The sequence below is a fragment of the Podarcis erhardii genome (assembly GCF_964252035.2).
Source record: "Podarcis erhardii genome assembly, chromosome: 17".
In the NCBI taxonomy this organism is placed as follows: Eukaryota; Metazoa; Chordata; class Lepidosauria; order Squamata; family Lacertidae; genus Podarcis; species Podarcis erhardii.
The window spans coordinates 34,985,845-35,003,273 of record NC_138515.1 but is presented as its reverse complement, the minus strand read 5'-3'; the positions used below and the strand labels follow the sequence as shown (position 1 = coordinate 35,003,273).

The 17,429-nt window shown below is 45.0% G+C and overlaps 1 protein-coding gene across 4 annotated transcripts in view; it reads left to right on the top strand.

Annotated features, from left to right (window-relative positions):
- The window catches only part of CTC1 (CST telomere replication complex component 1), a 51,112-nt gene that overhangs the window by 15,975 nt on the left and 17,708 nt on the right, over positions 1-17,429 (top strand). For 2 of the 4 annotated variants that reach the window (XM_081844821.1, XM_081844822.1), the window contains exons 2-11: positions 3,339-3,585; positions 4,083-4,282; positions 4,816-4,960; positions 5,944-6,246; positions 6,389-6,517; positions 8,554-8,777; positions 11,540-11,711; positions 12,344-12,547; positions 13,682-13,805; positions 16,066-16,180. In XM_081844821.1, the coding sequence (XP_081700947.1) occupies positions 3,339-3,585; positions 4,083-4,282; positions 4,816-4,960; positions 5,944-6,246; positions 6,389-6,517; positions 8,554-8,777; positions 11,540-11,711; positions 12,344-12,547; positions 13,682-13,805; positions 16,066-16,180 (1,863 nt within the window). Of the gene's footprint in view, positions 1-1,023; positions 1,242-3,338; positions 3,586-4,082; positions 4,283-4,543; positions 4,596-4,815; positions 4,961-5,943; positions 6,247-6,388; positions 6,518-8,553; positions 8,778-11,539; positions 11,712-12,343; positions 12,548-13,681; positions 13,806-16,065; positions 16,181-17,429 lie in introns of those variants that run through there. The other 2 variants (XM_081844820.1, XM_081844823.1) reach the window with 2 other exon arrangements.

The following is a 17,429-nucleotide window of genomic DNA, read 5'->3' as shown; positions in this document are numbered from 1 at the left end:
CCGAGGATTATCTAGTCCAACCCCGTGCAATACAGGAATATGCAGCTGTCCCGTATGGGGATCGAACCTGCAACCAGGCCCGGATTTAGGTCTGATGAGGCTCTAAGCTACTGAATGTAATGGTGCCCTTTGTATGTACAGCTGTCCTTTGTCAACAACAAATTGTAGCTGTTTTTTGTGTTGAATATATTGCTATATGGTATATTTGGACAGTTTTTCTTGAAGGTGCCAGCATGAAGGAGGCAGTGGAAGACAGGAGTGCCTGGCGTGCTCTGGTCCAGGGGGTCACGGAGAGGCGGACACAACTAAACAACACCACATTTTTGTCCATGCCGGGTTGCTCAACCATTGCTGCTGTGTCCTTTTTTTTAGCAGATCAAGGTGATCTGGTGATAGCAAAAACTGCAAGATTTTTTGGGGAGGGCAATTATTTGATTATATATGTAAACCCGCAAAATGTATTTTCTATAGTTAAGTTTTTACCTCTGTCTTCAGTACGTTTTATTTTGTTTTATTGCTATGGCTGGTGGCTGGTGCAAATAAAGATTCTTCTGAAGTGTGGAGCATCCTATCTCGACCTTAGTGCCCAAGTCGCTGTTGGACTACAACCCCCATCATCCCTGACAGCCGGCCCTTCCTGCTAGGCATGATGGGAGTTGTAGTCCAACAACGTACTGGGACCCCCCAAGTCCAGGAGGGCCTGGCGTGCTCTGGCCCGGGGGGCACCGAGAGGCGGACCCCACTCAACGACAACAACCTGCTAGCACGGGGAAGCTGGAAAAACTAGTCTCCGCTTTCTCACAGAAGGAAACGCCTCGCGTCTTCTCTGCTTGCCTCTCTTTGGTGGGGGAAGTGGATCCCAAGTGCGTTGCCAAAATTGCACTATTTGAATTTCTGCCCTGCTTCCCAAGTGCAGAAGAACCAGGAAGTGTCGCTTCCGCCTCTGCGCTCCGGGGACGCGCGAGAGGCTGCTGGCTGCGGCTCTGGCGGCGCGCCCGCCTCTCTCCTCCTCCTCCTCTTCCGGAGAGAAGTCTTGCGCGCCTTGGAGCCATGGATCCGCCGGGCTGGGCGGGCGGGGAAGCGGGCCGGGGGCTGCCCGGAGCCTCCCTCCCGGCCCTGGAGCGGCAGTGGCTGCAGGCGCTGCGGGGAAGCAGCGGGAGCGACCAGGAAGCGGCGGGCGCCGCGCTGCGCTGCCTGATGCGCGGGAGCCGAAAGGACCTCTTGCAACTGCAGGGCTACAGGTGAGGGAGCCAGAGGTGGAAGGGCGGATAGGAATTTTGAGGTCTTAGATATATGGTCTTGGTTATAGATATCTATGAGATATCTATATATGATATATATATATATATATCATAGATATCTATAACCAAGACCATATATCTAAGACCTCAAAATGTGTATGTGTATATATATATACACATGTGTATATATATATATACACATGTGTATATATATATACACATAAATATATATATGTGTATGTGTATATATATGTGTATATATATATATATATATATACAAAATGTGTATGTGTATATATATATATATATATATAACCAAGACCATATATCTAAGACCTCAAAATGTGTATGTGTGTGTGTATATATATATATATATATTTGCTTTCGTAGATTTTCACGGGTACAGGAATGCAGGTTTTGGTGTCCTCGGGTGTCTTCCCGTGTAAAAGTTGGGGTGTCTAGGCGACGTTTCGACGAGGTCTCACTCGTCATCTTCAGGCTGGTGCTTTCGGCTTCTTGTTACTGGAACAGAGCAGGATCTCAGTGTTTGAGTTCCTATAAATGCTGTAGAGGGGGTGTGGTGTATAGCCTCCAATGTTCTGGGCAGAGAGGAAGTTCCCAGGCTAGTGTGCCTTTTCTTCTTTTGTTCCTTAGAAGCCGAAAGCACCAGCCTGAAGATGACGAGTGAGACCTCGTCGAAACGTCGCCTAGACACCCCAACTTTTACACGGGAAGACACCCGAGGACACCAAAACCTGCATATATATATATATATATACACACACATACACACACACACAAACCTAGACAGCATCTTAAAAAGCAGAGACATCACCTTGCCAACAAAGGTCGGTATAGCTCAAGCTATAGTTTTCCCAGTGGTGATGTATGGAGACTCTTGAGAGTCCCATGGACTGCAAGAAGATCAAACGTATCCATTCTGAAGGAAATCAGCCCTGAGTGCTCAGTGGAAGGACAGATCGTGAAGCTGAGGCTCCAAGACTTTGGCCACCTCATGAGAAGAGAAGACTCCCTGGAAAAGACCCTGATGTTGGGAAAGATGGAGGGCACAAGGAGAAGGGGACGACAGAGGACGAGATGGTTGGACAGTGTTCTCAAAGCTACAAACATGAGTTTGACCAAACTGCGGGAGGCAGTGGAAGACAGGAGGGCCTGGCGTGCTCTGGTCCAGGGGGTCACGAAGAGTCGGACACGACTAAACGACAACATAGGTTCCCTATTGGTAGGAGAGAATAGCAGAGGCCACCCAGAGAATATTGAGAAGCAAAGCAGCTAGTAAGTTTGATCTTTATTGATCTGTTACAACAGGGTGCTCCCCTTACCCGCAGGAGAGAGGAGGAACTCTATATGGGCTATATGGGCTCTTGGGTACCCCATAAGGGAAAAGGGCAATTTTTGTTTACAACAAAGGGACCGCCGGATCATGTAGCTGAACCCCCTGCGATGCAGGAATCTGAAAAAGATCACAAATATCAAGTTGTTCACTTAGGCAGGAAGAGCCAGATACACAAATGTAAGATGGTAAAAGGTATATTTCACATACAGTATTATTAACTTGTTTTGTGTCCTCTTGTGAAATTTTGAAATCAGTTTTCTGAAGGGTATTTTAGTAATTATTGTAATTGTTAATAAGTTTCTGTTTAATCATGATATGTTGGTATTCAAGAGTTAATTTTATTGTGTATTATTAAATTATAATACATTATTGAATGTTACTTTATTTGTTTATTTTAAAGTTATGTTTTTATTATGATTTTGTATTTCATCAGATTATTCTAAGGTGTGTGGACGTTGTTGTATATTTTGTTGTTGTAAACTGCTTTGTATATAGTAATATAGAAAGGCGGTATACATATTAAAGGTGAAATGAAAATGGAATCAGCACAATGAGGCAGCTTAAAAAGTATTGAGACCTATTCTTTTGGGTGATTCCCCACCCCCCACCCCCAAGCTGAGACAACTATTTTTTTATGTATGTATTTTTTAATGAATGATTCTTACGTCCAGACATTTTGCAGAATTCTATGTGGAAAATAAAAATGTTGTTTCCTAAATCAATCATTATTTCCCTTCCAGCCTTATTTCTGTCTCTGATCTCCAGTCTCAACAGCGGGTGCCTTGCTGCAGTCATCTAACCTGGAGCTCTGATGAATTCAGGGAATGGGTTCGTCAAGGTGAAGGCGTTTTCTCTAACCAGAGAAAGTTGCAACGGACGCACTTAATACTCGTGGGATACTTGACGGATGAAAGACTTGGGGAGAAAGAGAAGTTGGTGGATGGTAGTTTGTATGTGCGAGACAACACTGGCGAGTTGCCCTGCATGGTACGGCTTGAGGACTGCCTTCTCTTTTGCTTCCTAACACTGTTTCTAACAGAGATGCGGGTGGTGCTGGGGTCTAAGCCACTGAGCCTCTTGGGCTTGCCGATCAGAAGGTTAGCAGTTCAAATCCCCACACCGGGGTGAGCTCCCGTTGCTCTGTCCCAACTCCTGCCAACCTAGCAGTTCGAAAGCACGCCAGTGCAAGTAGATAAATAGGTACTGCTGTGGCAGGAAGGTAAATGGCGTTTCCGTGTACTTTGGTTTTTGTCACGGTGTCCTGTTGCGCCAGAAGCAGTTTAATCATGCTGGTCACATAACCCGGAAAACTGTCTGTGGGCAAACGCCAGCTACCTCGGCCTGAAGGTGAAATGAGCACCGCAACCCCATAGCCGCCTTTGACTGGACTTAACCATCCAGGCGTCCTTTACCTTTACCTATTCAAAGTACCAATTTCATAGAAAATGTGTGCCTAATAGAGTCTCTTTCTCTCTTTGGTTCAGCTCCTGCGTTTTGAGCTTGAGTGGCTAGGGTCTCTGTTGCTGTTTCCCAGCTGGATATATATCCCCAAAGCAGGCAAGAGCACAGCTGGATATTTGGAGATCATGCAAGACCCAATCCAAGTGATGCCTAGTCCAGAGAAAACTCTTGATATCCTCCCTGTTTTCTACCCGAGACAAGCTGCACAGCTGCTCAATGCCAGGTAAAGGTTCAGTGTTGCCTGCCAAATACTTCCAGCAGCCATGATTGTTAGACCGGTTGTTGTCTTCCACCAAGGGAGCAAGCTGTCTGAGAAAATGAATACAGTCGTACCTTGGATCCCAAACGCCTTGGTACTCGGACATTTTGGCTCCCGAATGCTGCAAACCCGGAAGTGACTGTTCCGGTTTGCGACCTATTTTTGAAAGCTGAATGTCCGACAGAGCTTCTTGCAGCCGATCAGAAGCCCCGCTTTGGTTTCCGAATGCTTTGGAAGTCGAACAGACTTCCGGAATGGATTCCATTCAACTTCCGAGGTATGACTGCACAGAAATATGATGTTCCACAAGCTTCTGTTGGAGTGGTGAATTACTTGGCTTAAGTAAAGACAAGCCATTCAAGCTTGTAAAGTGAATTATTTTCCTGCCTTTGGCAGAACGTAACCTAGAGAAGGATGGTCTAGCCAGATTTGTTGCTGCTGTTGCAATTTTCTGTTTATATAGGTAGACCTACCTTGGTATGATCTTTTCTTTTAAGGCCAAAACATAAGGAGATCGCAAAGCTGAATGTGGCAGGCGAACTGTGTAGGCTGAGCACTATTCTCTACATCCACCAAAAGACCTTCTTTTTCATCTTCCTGAAATGCTTTAGTTCAGCTACGTGTATCCCAGTATTTGTGCAGGTAAGGTGTCCCAGAATATTCACTTTTACATCTGTACTGTACTGTAGCTCAGCCAAGCTGAGTCAGAGCTATATTTCTTTTCTATGTTTCAAAATATTGCCTCTACACTAAGAGTTCGTATTGCGATATATTCATTATGTAGAAGGTCACATTTACGATGTAAAGTTACAGTCGTACCCTGGTTTTCAAACAGTTTAGTTCTCAGACATTTTGGCTCCCAAACGTTGCAAACCCGGAAGTGACTGTTCCAATTTGTGAACTATTTTTGGAAGCTGAAGGTTCAACAGGGCTTCCACATCTTCCGACTGGCTGCAGGAGCTTCCTGCAGCCAATCAGAAGCCGCGCTTTGGTTTCCGAACATTTTGGAAGTCGAACGGACTTCTGGAATGGATTCCATTTGACTTCCAAGGTACAACTGTAATAGGTAGCACAGTCCAGGGTTCAAATCTCCCATTGTTCTAGGCGCATTTTGCGACAATGAAATTCATTAGTGCGAGCAGTTTCTGAGCTCTGGGCACAGCACTGCGCCTAAGATTTCAGATTAAAGCTGTAGAGTAGAAGGAAAGGAGGACCTTTTTCTGCCTCCCCACTTCCAGCTACGCTCTGAAGATTGGAGAAGAGACCCTCTTAAGAATATTAGGGGGTGGGCAGGGGAAGCACTAGACCATGTGAAACATAATATTTTAGCTGCAGCTCATTCATTTTCAGCTTTGTATTCTTGTTATAAAAAAGCACACCTAGACATTCCGTTGTTGCACCCATAACCTAGGTCTAAGGTGCCATTTAGATCCTAGCTTCCATATCTCAGTTTCTAACACTGTTGCAGTCATCTTAGAGGTGCTGTGTAACTGCCGTGACCCATAAATACCAGCTGAGATGCATTGCAGCTAGTTTTGAGGCTGGTGGATAAGGCTCTTGTTGGAAGAATATATTTCTTGAGAGTGTGCTGAAGTCTGACTCACCTTCTGGTTTTTCTGTCCTAGATATCTTCCCAGTTGGTTTGGCATCACGTGCTACAGCTTGGGCATCGGTATGTCCTCACTGCTCTTAAAACAGCTTGCCTGAAAGCTTCTGGATTAAGGGTATTCATCACCAGCTCCTCCTCACACCTTCTACCTTACTGTACGGAACGAGTGAAGGAGCAATCTTTGGACAGTACTTCAGAAGGAAGTCCAACTGTGTCTGTTTCCACCAAGGCCTGTGAGCAGCTTAGCAGCTCGTTGGAGTTGGAGGAGGAAGCAAAGACGGTGGTTCCAACTCGGAAGTCCCAGATGATCTCCTATGCAGTAAGCAAGCAGTATCTCCTGCACAGAGAGAACCTCACCCTGAACTTGGTTCCTCTACCTTGGGATTCAAGAAGGTGTCTTTGGATTTCTCCAGAACAGGGCACGTCATTAGTAATGTTTCCTTTCTCTGTTCCTTTTCCAGGGCACTATCACCCAGGTGCTAAATGCCCAAGCTGGGCTCTATGAACTGGACAACAAGTTCACTCTGTGCCTTGCTTATCAGCAGATGTTGAATTATGGCCGTGGGCTCCGACCAGGAGCATGCGTAGAGGTGAGACTAAGGTCCTAGAGTTGGCGCTTTAAGAAGAAGTAGGGTTGGGTGACATCACCTAGAGACATCACCTTGACAACAAAGGTCCGTATAGTTCAAGCTATGGTTTTCTCAGTAGTGATGTATGGAAGTGAGAGCTGGACCGTCAAGAAGGCTGATCGCCGAAGAATTGATGCTTTTGAATTCTGGTGCTGGAGGAGACTCTTGAGAGTCCCATGGGCTGCAAGAAGATCCAACCTCTCCATTCTGAAGGAAATCAGCCCTGAGTGCTCACTGGAAGGACAGATCCTGAAGCTGGGGCTCCAAGACTTTGGCCACCTCATGAGAAGAGAAGACTCCCTGGAAAAGACCCTGATGTTGGGAAAGATGGAGGGCCCAAGGAGAAGGGGACGACAGAGGACGAGATGGTTGGACAGTGTTCTCGAAGCGACCAGCATGAGTCTGACCAGTGGAAGACAGGAGGGCCTGGCGTGCTCTGGTCCAGGGGGTCACAAAGAGTCAGACACGACTAAATGACTAAACAACAAGGGTTGGGTGATATCTGGTTTTCAACATCATAAATATATCTCAGCTAAATACTACGATATGCTGATATATCGCAATGTCTGACTCTGGCATGTATCTCAGCTGCTTCTTCCTCCCAACCTTAGAGAAGGAAAAAGCAGCTGAGGCACATCGCTCAACCCTGCTGCGCAAGCCCCCATGCTGCTCTAGCTCACATGAGCTGGGAAGGGACCAGGGCTTTGTTGAACTCAGCTGGGGGTGGGAAGCAAGCCCCTATGCTGCTGGGGCTCACACGAGCCAAAGGGGCAGGGAGCACGTGCAGGAAGTGCAGTGTAAGCGATGGAAGTCAATGAAATTTTATTATTATTTTCATATTGAGATATTTGTAGAATAAATTAGGAAGAAATTCTTCCATCTTTTCTTCTTTTCTCTTTATTTTTTCTTCTTATTTCTTTTCTTCTTTTCTTCTCTTTTGTTCCTTTTTCATGTATACAGTGGTACCTCGGGTTAAGTACTTAATTCGTTCCGGCGGTCCATACTTAACCTGAAACTGCTCTTAACCTGAAGCACCACTTTAGCTAATGGGGCCTCCTGCTGCCGCTGCCCGATTCTTGTTCTCATCCTGAAGCAAAGTTCTTAACCTGAGGTACTATTTCTGGGTTAGCGGAGTCTGTAACCTGAAGCATATGTAACCTGAAGCATATGTAACCCGAGGTACCACTGTATGTGCTTATTTGAAGTGTATATGTGTGTATTTGCATTTGTATTTGTTTTGCTTATATTTTGTAACAATTATGTTAAATAAAATTTATTTTTTAAAAAAACCAAAAACAAAGGGGCAGGGAGCTTCCTCAAAGGCGCTGACAGGAACATTCTTAGGCTCCGCCTGCCTGTCTGCGCTGTTGCTCTCTGCAGGCAATTTGAGCCTTCTCAAATTGTCTGAAACTGGTATCATGGGCTGAAAGCCATACAAGTTTCAGACAATTTATAAATATATCGCCCAGCTCTAATGATGGAGTCTGGCCTAGCCATTGCCCATCTCTCAAATGCAGCACAGCCGAGAGCAAGAACCAAGAGCCGCCGGAGCCCGATTTCTGTTCTCATCCTGAAGCAAAGTTCTTAACCCGAGGTACTATTTCTGGGTTAGGCGGAGTCTGTAACCTGAAGTGTATGTAACCTGAAGTGTATGTAACCCAAGGTACCACTGTAATGTTTGACTGGTGGGATATTGGGTGAAATCATTTGGTCTTTTTTATGGAAACTGCAGTACAGTGGTACCTCGGGTTACAGACGCTTCAGGTTACAGACTCCGCTAACCCAGAAATAGTGCTTCAGGTTAAGAACTTTGCTTCAGGGTGAGAACAGAAATCGTGCAGTGGGAGGCCCCATTAGCTAAAGTGGTACCTCAGGTTAAGAACAGTTTCAGATTAAGAACGTACCTCTAGAACGAATTAAGTACTTAACCCGAGGTACCACTGTAGCTTTCAGAACTCACTGTTTCCTTGATGCTGATCTGTCCACTTGTCTTACAGCTCCAAGACGTCCACCTTGTGCAGAAGCCCTTGGCTGCCTCGCCTTCCGTCCTTGGAGCTTGCCTGCGCAGCGTGGTTGTGCTGAAGAGCTTTTCGCCGTGCAGCACGTTATACCAGCCTGTAGCCTTATTTGGGAATTTTTATATTCAGCTGCTTTTGCGTTTCAATTTGAGCCTGCCGCTCTATATCTGGCTGGTCAGCTTGCTAGAGACCTTTGAGCAGAGGTGAGTGAAGTGTAGGTGGGTCCCCACGAGGCAAAACGCAGCGGTCACAGCGATAAGAACCTTTTTTGAACTACATCACTGGGAAACAGGGGCAAAGCAACTGTTTATATACATTCACGGTGTGTCAAGTGTGGAGAAAATTTCAAGAACGGTAGGCATTAAACAGCAAATAATTCTTGGCCTTTTATGCCTTGTGGACCCAGAGCATTAGCACAATAAACAGAACAAAATCCCATGGATGCCAGTATTTGTGCTGTAAAAAACTTAGATGTAGGCATTTGGGTGATGAAAAGACTCCTTCATTTTCTTCCTGTAAAATATTTTGTCTGTGTGTGTGTGTGTGTGTGTGAGAGAGAGAGAGAGGTGTGCACAGTCCACAAGATTTGATTTGCATCTGCAGCTTTGGGAAGCAGCCTGATACATTTCAGAGCTGCCCTGTTCCTTTTCAATTCCATGTATTATTCTGGACCGAATTAGATCAGTTTAAAAATAAGTTGTATTTGCCTCTCACTGTCTTAAAAGCTTATAACAGATTAAAACTCTGACCCAACCCCTGGTAATTTTACATACTGTAGAAAATAATTATTATTATTATTATTATTATTATTATTTATTTATACCCCACCCATCTGGCTGGGCCTTCCCAGCCACTCTGGGCGGCTTCCATAGAAACCAAAAATACAGTAAAATATCACACGTTAAAAACTTCCCTGAACACGGTTGGCACGCATACCTATGGTATGACAAAGTCAAGATCAACAAGGCCTTTAAAAACCATATTGTCAGGAAAGCAGTATTTAATGTCTGGACAAAATACAAAGACTTATTGGAAAACAAAACTCCGAGGTGGCTTTCCCCTCTGGAAGCTAAGGCCCGAAAAAGACCCAATATGGAGGCCAAATGGCCAAAATATTGGGAAATATTAGATAAAGATGGAGACAATTGGAAATTGCAGAGTTTGGAGAAAATGAAGGATAAAGTGCGAGACTGGTTACATTACGCTCAGATTAAAGAAGTTTTTAAAAATGATAAAAAGTTAGGGTTCCAGGTGGAGAAATCGAAGTTGGAAACAGAATTGTTAGAACCAAAGACTAAGGTATTATCTAGAATGTATAACTTGCTGTTAAAATGGAACACACAAGACGAAATGGTTAAATCGGCTATGATAAAGTGGGCACAGGACATTGGGCATAACATTATGTTTGAGGACTGGGAAAGGTTGTGGACCAATGGGCTGAACTTCACTGCATGTAATGCTTTGAAGGAAAATGTAATGAAAATGATATACAGATTGTACATGACCCCAGTTAAACTTGCCAAAATATACCATTTGCCAGATAATAAATGTTGGAAATGTAAAGAAAATGAAGGAACATTCTTTCATCTCTGGTGGACCTGCCCTAAAGTGAAGGCCTTCTGGGAAATGATATATAATGAGCTGAAAAAGGTATTTAAGTATACCTTCACTAAGAAACCAGAAGCCTTCCTCCTGGGTATTGTCGACCAGAAGGTGTTAAAGAAGGACCGAACATTTTTTATGTATGCAACAACGGCAGCAAGGATACTCATCGCTAAGAACTGGAAAACTCAAGATCTACCCACACTGGAAGAGTGGCAGATGCAGCTGATGGACTATATGCAACTGGCGGAGATGACTGGCAGAATCCGAGACCTGGGAGAAGAAAGGATTGAAGAGGATTGGAAGAAATTTAAGATTTATCTACAAAAATATTGTAATTTGGTTGAATGTTAAGAAGGATGCTTGATCATAAAATAATTGGCCACCACTAAATTAGACCGAAATTTGACGATAATTGAGATTAAGGAAAATATAAACCCTCTGGAGAATTGTTAGACTATTTTTAAATGAGTGGAAATAAGATGGTAAATAAGATGATAATTTGCTTGAAAAAATCATTCAACGATGTAAGTGGGAGCAGGAGACGTGAGGAAGTCCAAAGAAGTTATGAGATTTTGTTATGACATAACTAATGTTGTCTATTATCTGTGCATTTCTTTTATAAAAAAACCTTAATAAATATTTATTTTTTTTAAAAAAAAAACTTCCCTGAACAGGGCTGCCTTAAGATGTCTTCTGAATGTCAGGTAGTTGTTTATTGTTTTGACATCTGCTGGAAGGGCGTTCCACAGGGCGGGCGCCACTACCGAGAAGGCCCTCTGCCTGGTTCCCTGTAGCTTTGCTTCTCGCAATGAGGGAACCGCCAGAAGGCCCTCGGCGCTGGACCTCAGCGTCCAGGCAGAATGATGGGGGTAGAGATGCTCCTTCAGGTATACTGGGCCGAGGCCGATTAGGGCTTTAAAGGTCAGCACCAGCACTTTGAATTGTGCTCGGAAATGTACTGGGAGCCAATGTAGGTCTTTCAAGACTGGTGTTATATGGTCTCGGCGGCCGCCCCCAGTCACCAGTCTAGCTGCCGCATTCTGGATTAGTTGTAGTTTCCGAGTCACCTTCAAAGATGGCAGTTAATAACATAGTAATGAAGAACTTGAGACCAAAGTGGGAGGGTAACAAAGGACTTCGATCACAGAAGGTATAAAATGTCCCATTGTGTATCTTAGACTGACCTTTTCTTGGATGTGTAAATTCACATCCCATATCCTTTTCCCTTACTGTTGTCTGGCTTGTTCTGTGTTTCCTTCGTACTATCTCCACCTGTTGTTTGCATTTCCCCCTTCCTGGAGTTTTCATTTGAGGGTTGCTTGAACCTGGCAGGTGCTAATGCATCCATAATTCCTCCTAGGTTTTGTATCCTTCCGCACCAGCAGTCCTTGCACTGCCTTAGCCACCAAGCCCAGGCGGCAGCAGAGAAGTTTATTGTTCCTATTCTGAATGTTCTGGTGCCCCTCGGAAAAGAAGAGAGAAACATCCATCAAGAGATTTTGGCGGAAGAGCACCACTGCCCCCTTCAGCAGGTAATTCTACTCCTGACTGTGCAGGGACGCGGGTGGTGCTGTGATCTGAACCACTGGGCCTCTTGGGCTTGACAATCGGATGGTTGGTGGTTCGAATCCCCGTGACAGAGTGAGCATCACACCCCAAGGTCAAATTCTTCTGGACTTAACTGTCCAGGGGTCCTTTACCTTTAGCTCCATGAATGGAGGACTTGCTAGTAATATTGAGAGGATGTCTAAACCGATCAGAAGGTCAGCGGTTCGAACCCCTGCAGTGGAGCGAGCTTCCGTTGCTCTGTCCCAGCTCCTTCCAACCTAGCATTTTGAAAGCACACCAGTGCAAGTAGATAAATAGGTACCGCTCTGGCGGGAAAGTAAACAGTGTTTCTGTGCGCTCTGGTTTCCGTCACGGTGTCCCGTTTCACCAGAAGCGGTTTAGTCCTGCTGGCCACATGACCCAGAAAGCTGTCTGTGGACAAACGCTGGCTCCCTTGGCCTGAAAGCGAGATGAGCTCCACAACCCCATAGTCACCTTTGACTAGACTTAACCGTCCAGGGGTCCTTTACCTTTTCTTACTCCTGATTGTAGCCCCGAGTGCTTCCGTCTCTTCCTAGAGATAGAGGATAATTTGACGCTCTCAATCCTTTCCTAGTATCAGATTTTGGAGCCGCCATGTCAGATTCCGCCTTTCTCTCTGCTGTCTGCCATGGCTGAGAAGAAGGGCTGGGAAAGCCTCAGTCCCCTGCAACAACTGAACTCAGCCCCCGAGCTCTGCAACGTAATCGCCGTGGAGCTGAATCGCCGATTGGCCTGGTCCTACTCCAGTTTCTCTGCTGAGAGCTTTCAGCCTCGGATGGTAAGTGCTAAATTCAGCTTCCTAAAAGCAGCAACGTTCCTGAACTTGCTGGGGGTTGAACTGGATGACCCTCTGTCAGGGACCGTGCTGAGGAAGGCTGCACTGAGGAGAAATGGTGGGAGCCATCCCCTCCCTCTGCTCCTGCTCCTGAATCTTCCCAGGAGCAGGAGGACAATATAGATTTGGAACAGTGGTTTGTAGAGGGGCTTAGTTCAGACGGCGGAAGTTGGGAATAACTGGATGGGGAGTGGCTAGGAGAAGAAACACTGGAAGGAGCGTCTCCACCCCCATCGTTCTACCCAGACACTGAGGTCCAGCACCGAGGGCCTTCTGGTGATTCCCTCACTGCAAGAAGCCAAGTCACAGGGAACCAGGCAGAGGGCCTTCTCGGTAGTGGCGCCTGCCCTGTGGAACACCCTCCCACCAGATGTCAAGGAGATAAACAACTACCAGACTTTTAGAAGACATCTGAAGGCAACCCTGTTTAGGGAAGCTTTTAATGTTTGATGTATTATGGTATTTTAATATTTTGTTGGAAGCTGCCTAGAGTGGCTGGGGAAGCCCAGCCAGATGGGCGCGGTATAAATGATTAATAATAATAATAATAATAATAATTAAAAGAGGGGTTTACAGATTTACAGTCGTTGGACAGCATTCCTCCAGCACCCTCCCCAAAGTTGAGAAGAGCTCAGAAACTCTCAGAACAGAAAGCGCAGAGGGTACAAGCTCAGATTACAAGATGTAGGAGTGACGTAGATCAATAGAGACGGAATGGGGTGTAAGCCTTAATTGGGAGCACCGCCATTCTGGGTAGATGCTTTCTTTTGTCCTTTGCGGTGTTTATTAAAGAGACTAACTGGTAACAATTCCCTTTCATTTGATCTGCTCACTAACAGCCGTGGGGGAGGAAGCCAATTCCCTGAAGCGTGACACCCTCAGTGGTCCCTTCCAACTCTACAATCTGCAATCCTGTGATTTTAAGTGCTTTCCACACTCCCATCGTGTTATACAAATGCTTATTATTTCATTACAAAGAGATCCCTGGAAAATGTGTGGGAATAGCATCATTTAATCATTATGACTCGTCCGTGTTCTTCACCTTTTCCTTTTCTTTTCTCTTTTTTGGGTGGGTAGGTGTTGCTTGGGTGGCTGGACTCTTCCAGCAATGGCTTCCTCAAGTTACAAGACAGAAGCAAAGCAGTCCCTTGTATAATATTCCACAGAGATGGCCGGCCATTTGCTGATACGTCTTTAGTAGGTGTGTCCATCCTATATCGATTCTGTGATTTGAGTGCTCTTAAAAACCAACAATATGATGCTGGCTCTTAGGACTTAGAAAATTGTTACACAGCTTTGATTTTAAGAGGCTAGCTTTCTTCAAAAGAAACCATTGTATTGGACCTTTAAACAAAAACCCTGGGAAGATAGATTAGCACATAGTAAGAACTTAGTATAGTATTCTAAACAAATTTCCAAAATACAATACTAAGACAGCTTTTACATTTGAACAAAATTGCCAAAGTAGATTGTTACACATCACGATAAAAAGGTCTGACACCTGACAAGGAAACCAAATAGCCTGTTCTTAGCCATGCAATCTTCACCAACCAAGTCAAGAAAATGCATTTTTTTAAAACCAGCTTTGTATTAATTAAGAAGCACGGAAACAAATATTTGCAATTCCTCGGACTTTAGAAAAGGGTGAAATAATGTTGCCTTTAATTTTAAAAGGGCTCTTGATTATCTGTGGTTTAATCTTGCTTTGGGTTCTAGCTCTGGAGAAGGCCTGTGCAACATTAGGGACAAACATATTGTAACTTGTAACTAGCCTTTATTGGCATACGTTAAAACAGTAAAATCATAAAATCATCCAAAGTCATCCAAACAGATTGATAATCCAAACACATACAGTATATAAAAGACTAAATAACCACCATTGAATAAATCAGGTAACTTTAGATTTAGCTTTAAAGATCTCGGCTAAGTACCCTGAAACAATCTTGGTAGTTTTGGGAGTATCATCCCTCACCAAATATTGGATTGCAAGTTGATATTTTCAGTTGTAAGGGAGTCGCCAGGAGAACTCTGCAATGTATAACCGGCTGCCACTGTGGTTTGTGGGGCAGCAGGAAAAGGGGCTTTCCAATCCTTGCTAAATTTCTGATGCTCCTGAGGGCTCTAGCTTGGAGAAAGATCTTATTTTATCTTGCCCTCCAGCCTGCCTGCCCCTTCCCATACAGTGGCACCTCGGGTTACATACGCTTCAGGTTACAGACTCCGCCAACCCAGAAATAGTACCTTGGGTTAAGAACTTTGCTTCAGGATAAGAACAGAAATCGTGCAGCAGCAGGAGGCCCCATTAGCTAAAGTGGTGCTTCAGGTTAAGAACAGTTTCAGGTTAAGAACGGACCTCCGGAACGAATTAAGTACTTAACTCGAGGTACCACTATAATTGGAGTCCCCCTCATCCCTATTTTACCTTCATAAACAGATTGCTAACTTTGTCCCAAGTGACTACAGATGGAAATGCACTGGTGTCTGGACTACTTTGTGCTCAAAGGCGGATTCTCAAAGCTAAGCCAGATTTCTCAGTCTCTGCCCCTGGAATGTACTGGGTTAGATAAGGATGAGTTTGTGTTTTGAGAATAAGAGATTTGGCACAGAGAGTAGAATGACTTGCACAAATACAAGATGGGTGACACCTGGCTTGAGAGCAGTACATGTGAAAAGGATCTAGGAGTCTTGGTTGACCACAAACTTGACATGAGCCAACAGTGTGACGCGGCAGCTAAAAAAGCCAATGCAATTCTGGGCTGCATCAATAGGAGTATAGCATCTAGATCAAGGGAAGTAATAGTGCCACTGTATTCTGCTCTGGTCAGTCCTCACCTGGAGTACTGTGTCCAGTTCTGGGCACCACAGTTCAAGAAGGACACTGACAAACTGGAACGTGTCCAGAGGAGGGCAACCAAAATGGTCAAAGGCCTGGAAACGATGCCTTATGAGGAACGGCTAAGGGAGCTGGGCATGTTTAGCCTGGAGAAGAGGAGGTTAAGGGGTGATAGCCATGTTCAAATATATAAAAGGATGTCACATAGAGGAGGGAGAAAGGTTGTTTTCTGCTGCTCCAGAGAAGCGGACACGGAGCAATGGTTCCAAACTACAAGAAAGAAGATTCCACCTAAACATTAGGAAGAACTTCCTGACAGTAAGAGCTGTTTGACAGTGGAATTTGCTGCCAAGGAGTGTGGTGGAGTCTCCTTCTTTGGAGGCCTTTAAGCAGAGGCTTGACAACCATATGTCAGGAGTGCTCTGATGGTGTTTCCTGCTTGGCAGGGGGTTGGACTCGATGGCCCTCGTGGTCTCTTCCAACTCTATGATTCTATGATTCTAGATTTGAGGACCAAGCCTTCTGCAAGCTCCTCCATCTGCTTCACAGTTAAGACTTTTTATTTAGCCAGCTTTGCTTAACGGTTGGTGTGGTGTCTATTTCTGTTATTGTTGTTTGTTTATTGCAGGGTGCCTCCTGCAGGTAGAAATATTTCAGTTTGTAATCGAGCAATTCCTTCGAAGTGATTTCCCTTCCTGGCAGCAGCTGGGGTCACACGAGCACATAAAGGAGAAGAAAACAAGGCAAGTCTCCACAAGCTGGTCTCCGACCGTAATAATAAATAAATAAATAAATAATAGTTTTTATTTATAGCCCGCCCTCCCCAGCCAAGGCCGGGCTCAGGGCGGCTAACAAGAAATAATAATAACAAGTTGAATCAATACAACTTAAGAACAAGATTAAAATACAACATTAAAATACTGAAGCATTAAAATATTAGCCCAAATGCATAGGGGAGCGGAGGAAAGAGCCTAGACTAGACTCCCCCAAATATATGGGAAGGGAAAGGGGGGCAAAGCTAATTATTATTATTATTATTATTAAGGCAAGTCTCCCCCTTTCTCTGAGCCCCCGAAAGATTGAGACCATGGCAGGGCCTCAGAGTGGTACAAAGCACACAGGTGGAAGGTTCTAATATAGAAGCGGTGGAGGAGGAAGAAGAGAAGAAGAGTTTGGATTTGATATCCCGCTTTATCACTACCCTAAGGAGTCTCCAAGCGGCTCACATTCTCCTTTCCCTTCTTCCCCCACAACAAACACTCTGTGGGGTGAGTGAGTAACTCAGTAAACCTTCTGCTTCCCCCAAGGCTGTGGATAGCCCTTTTCTCATGCGCGGATAGTGTTAGGATTCTGTCCGTGGCTCCTGGCTGGTTGCCCAGAAAGTATAAAGACAAGGAAGGTTTCTTACCATCTTTTTTTAATTCAGTAACTACAGAGAGAAGCTATAGAACCCGAGTGAATCTCCACCCCCCCCCATCTCTCCCACTTCCCCATTCATCACTTCTGCGGGTGCTGCTATGTGCCCTCTTTCTTTGAGCTCCTTACTCTCCTACTTTCAAGGCTTGCTGGGTTTTGGGAGATGGAGGGTCTGGAATACTTTCTAAAGACACAGTGTCCATCGGCTGTCGCCCCTCTGCTGCTTCCTCCTCCTCCTTTCCCATTATTTCCCAACTTTCCCCCTCATCTGCCTCTGAGCTGTGACCCCCGTAAACCCCTGTTGTAAATCTAAACTGTCTTCCACTTCCTCCTCCCTGGAAGGGTCAGGGAGGGGAGGTGGTCTCTACCATTCCTCCTCTGCCCCTGACAGATACAGTGGTACCTCGCAAGACGAATGCCTTGAAAGACGAAAAACTCGCAAAACGAAAGAGTTTTTCGTTTTTTGAGTTGCTTCGCAAGACGGATTTCCCTATGGGCTTGCTTCGCAAGACGGAAACGTCTTGCAAGTTTGTTTCCTTTGTCTTGCAAGTTTGTTTCCTTTTTCTTAAAACCGTG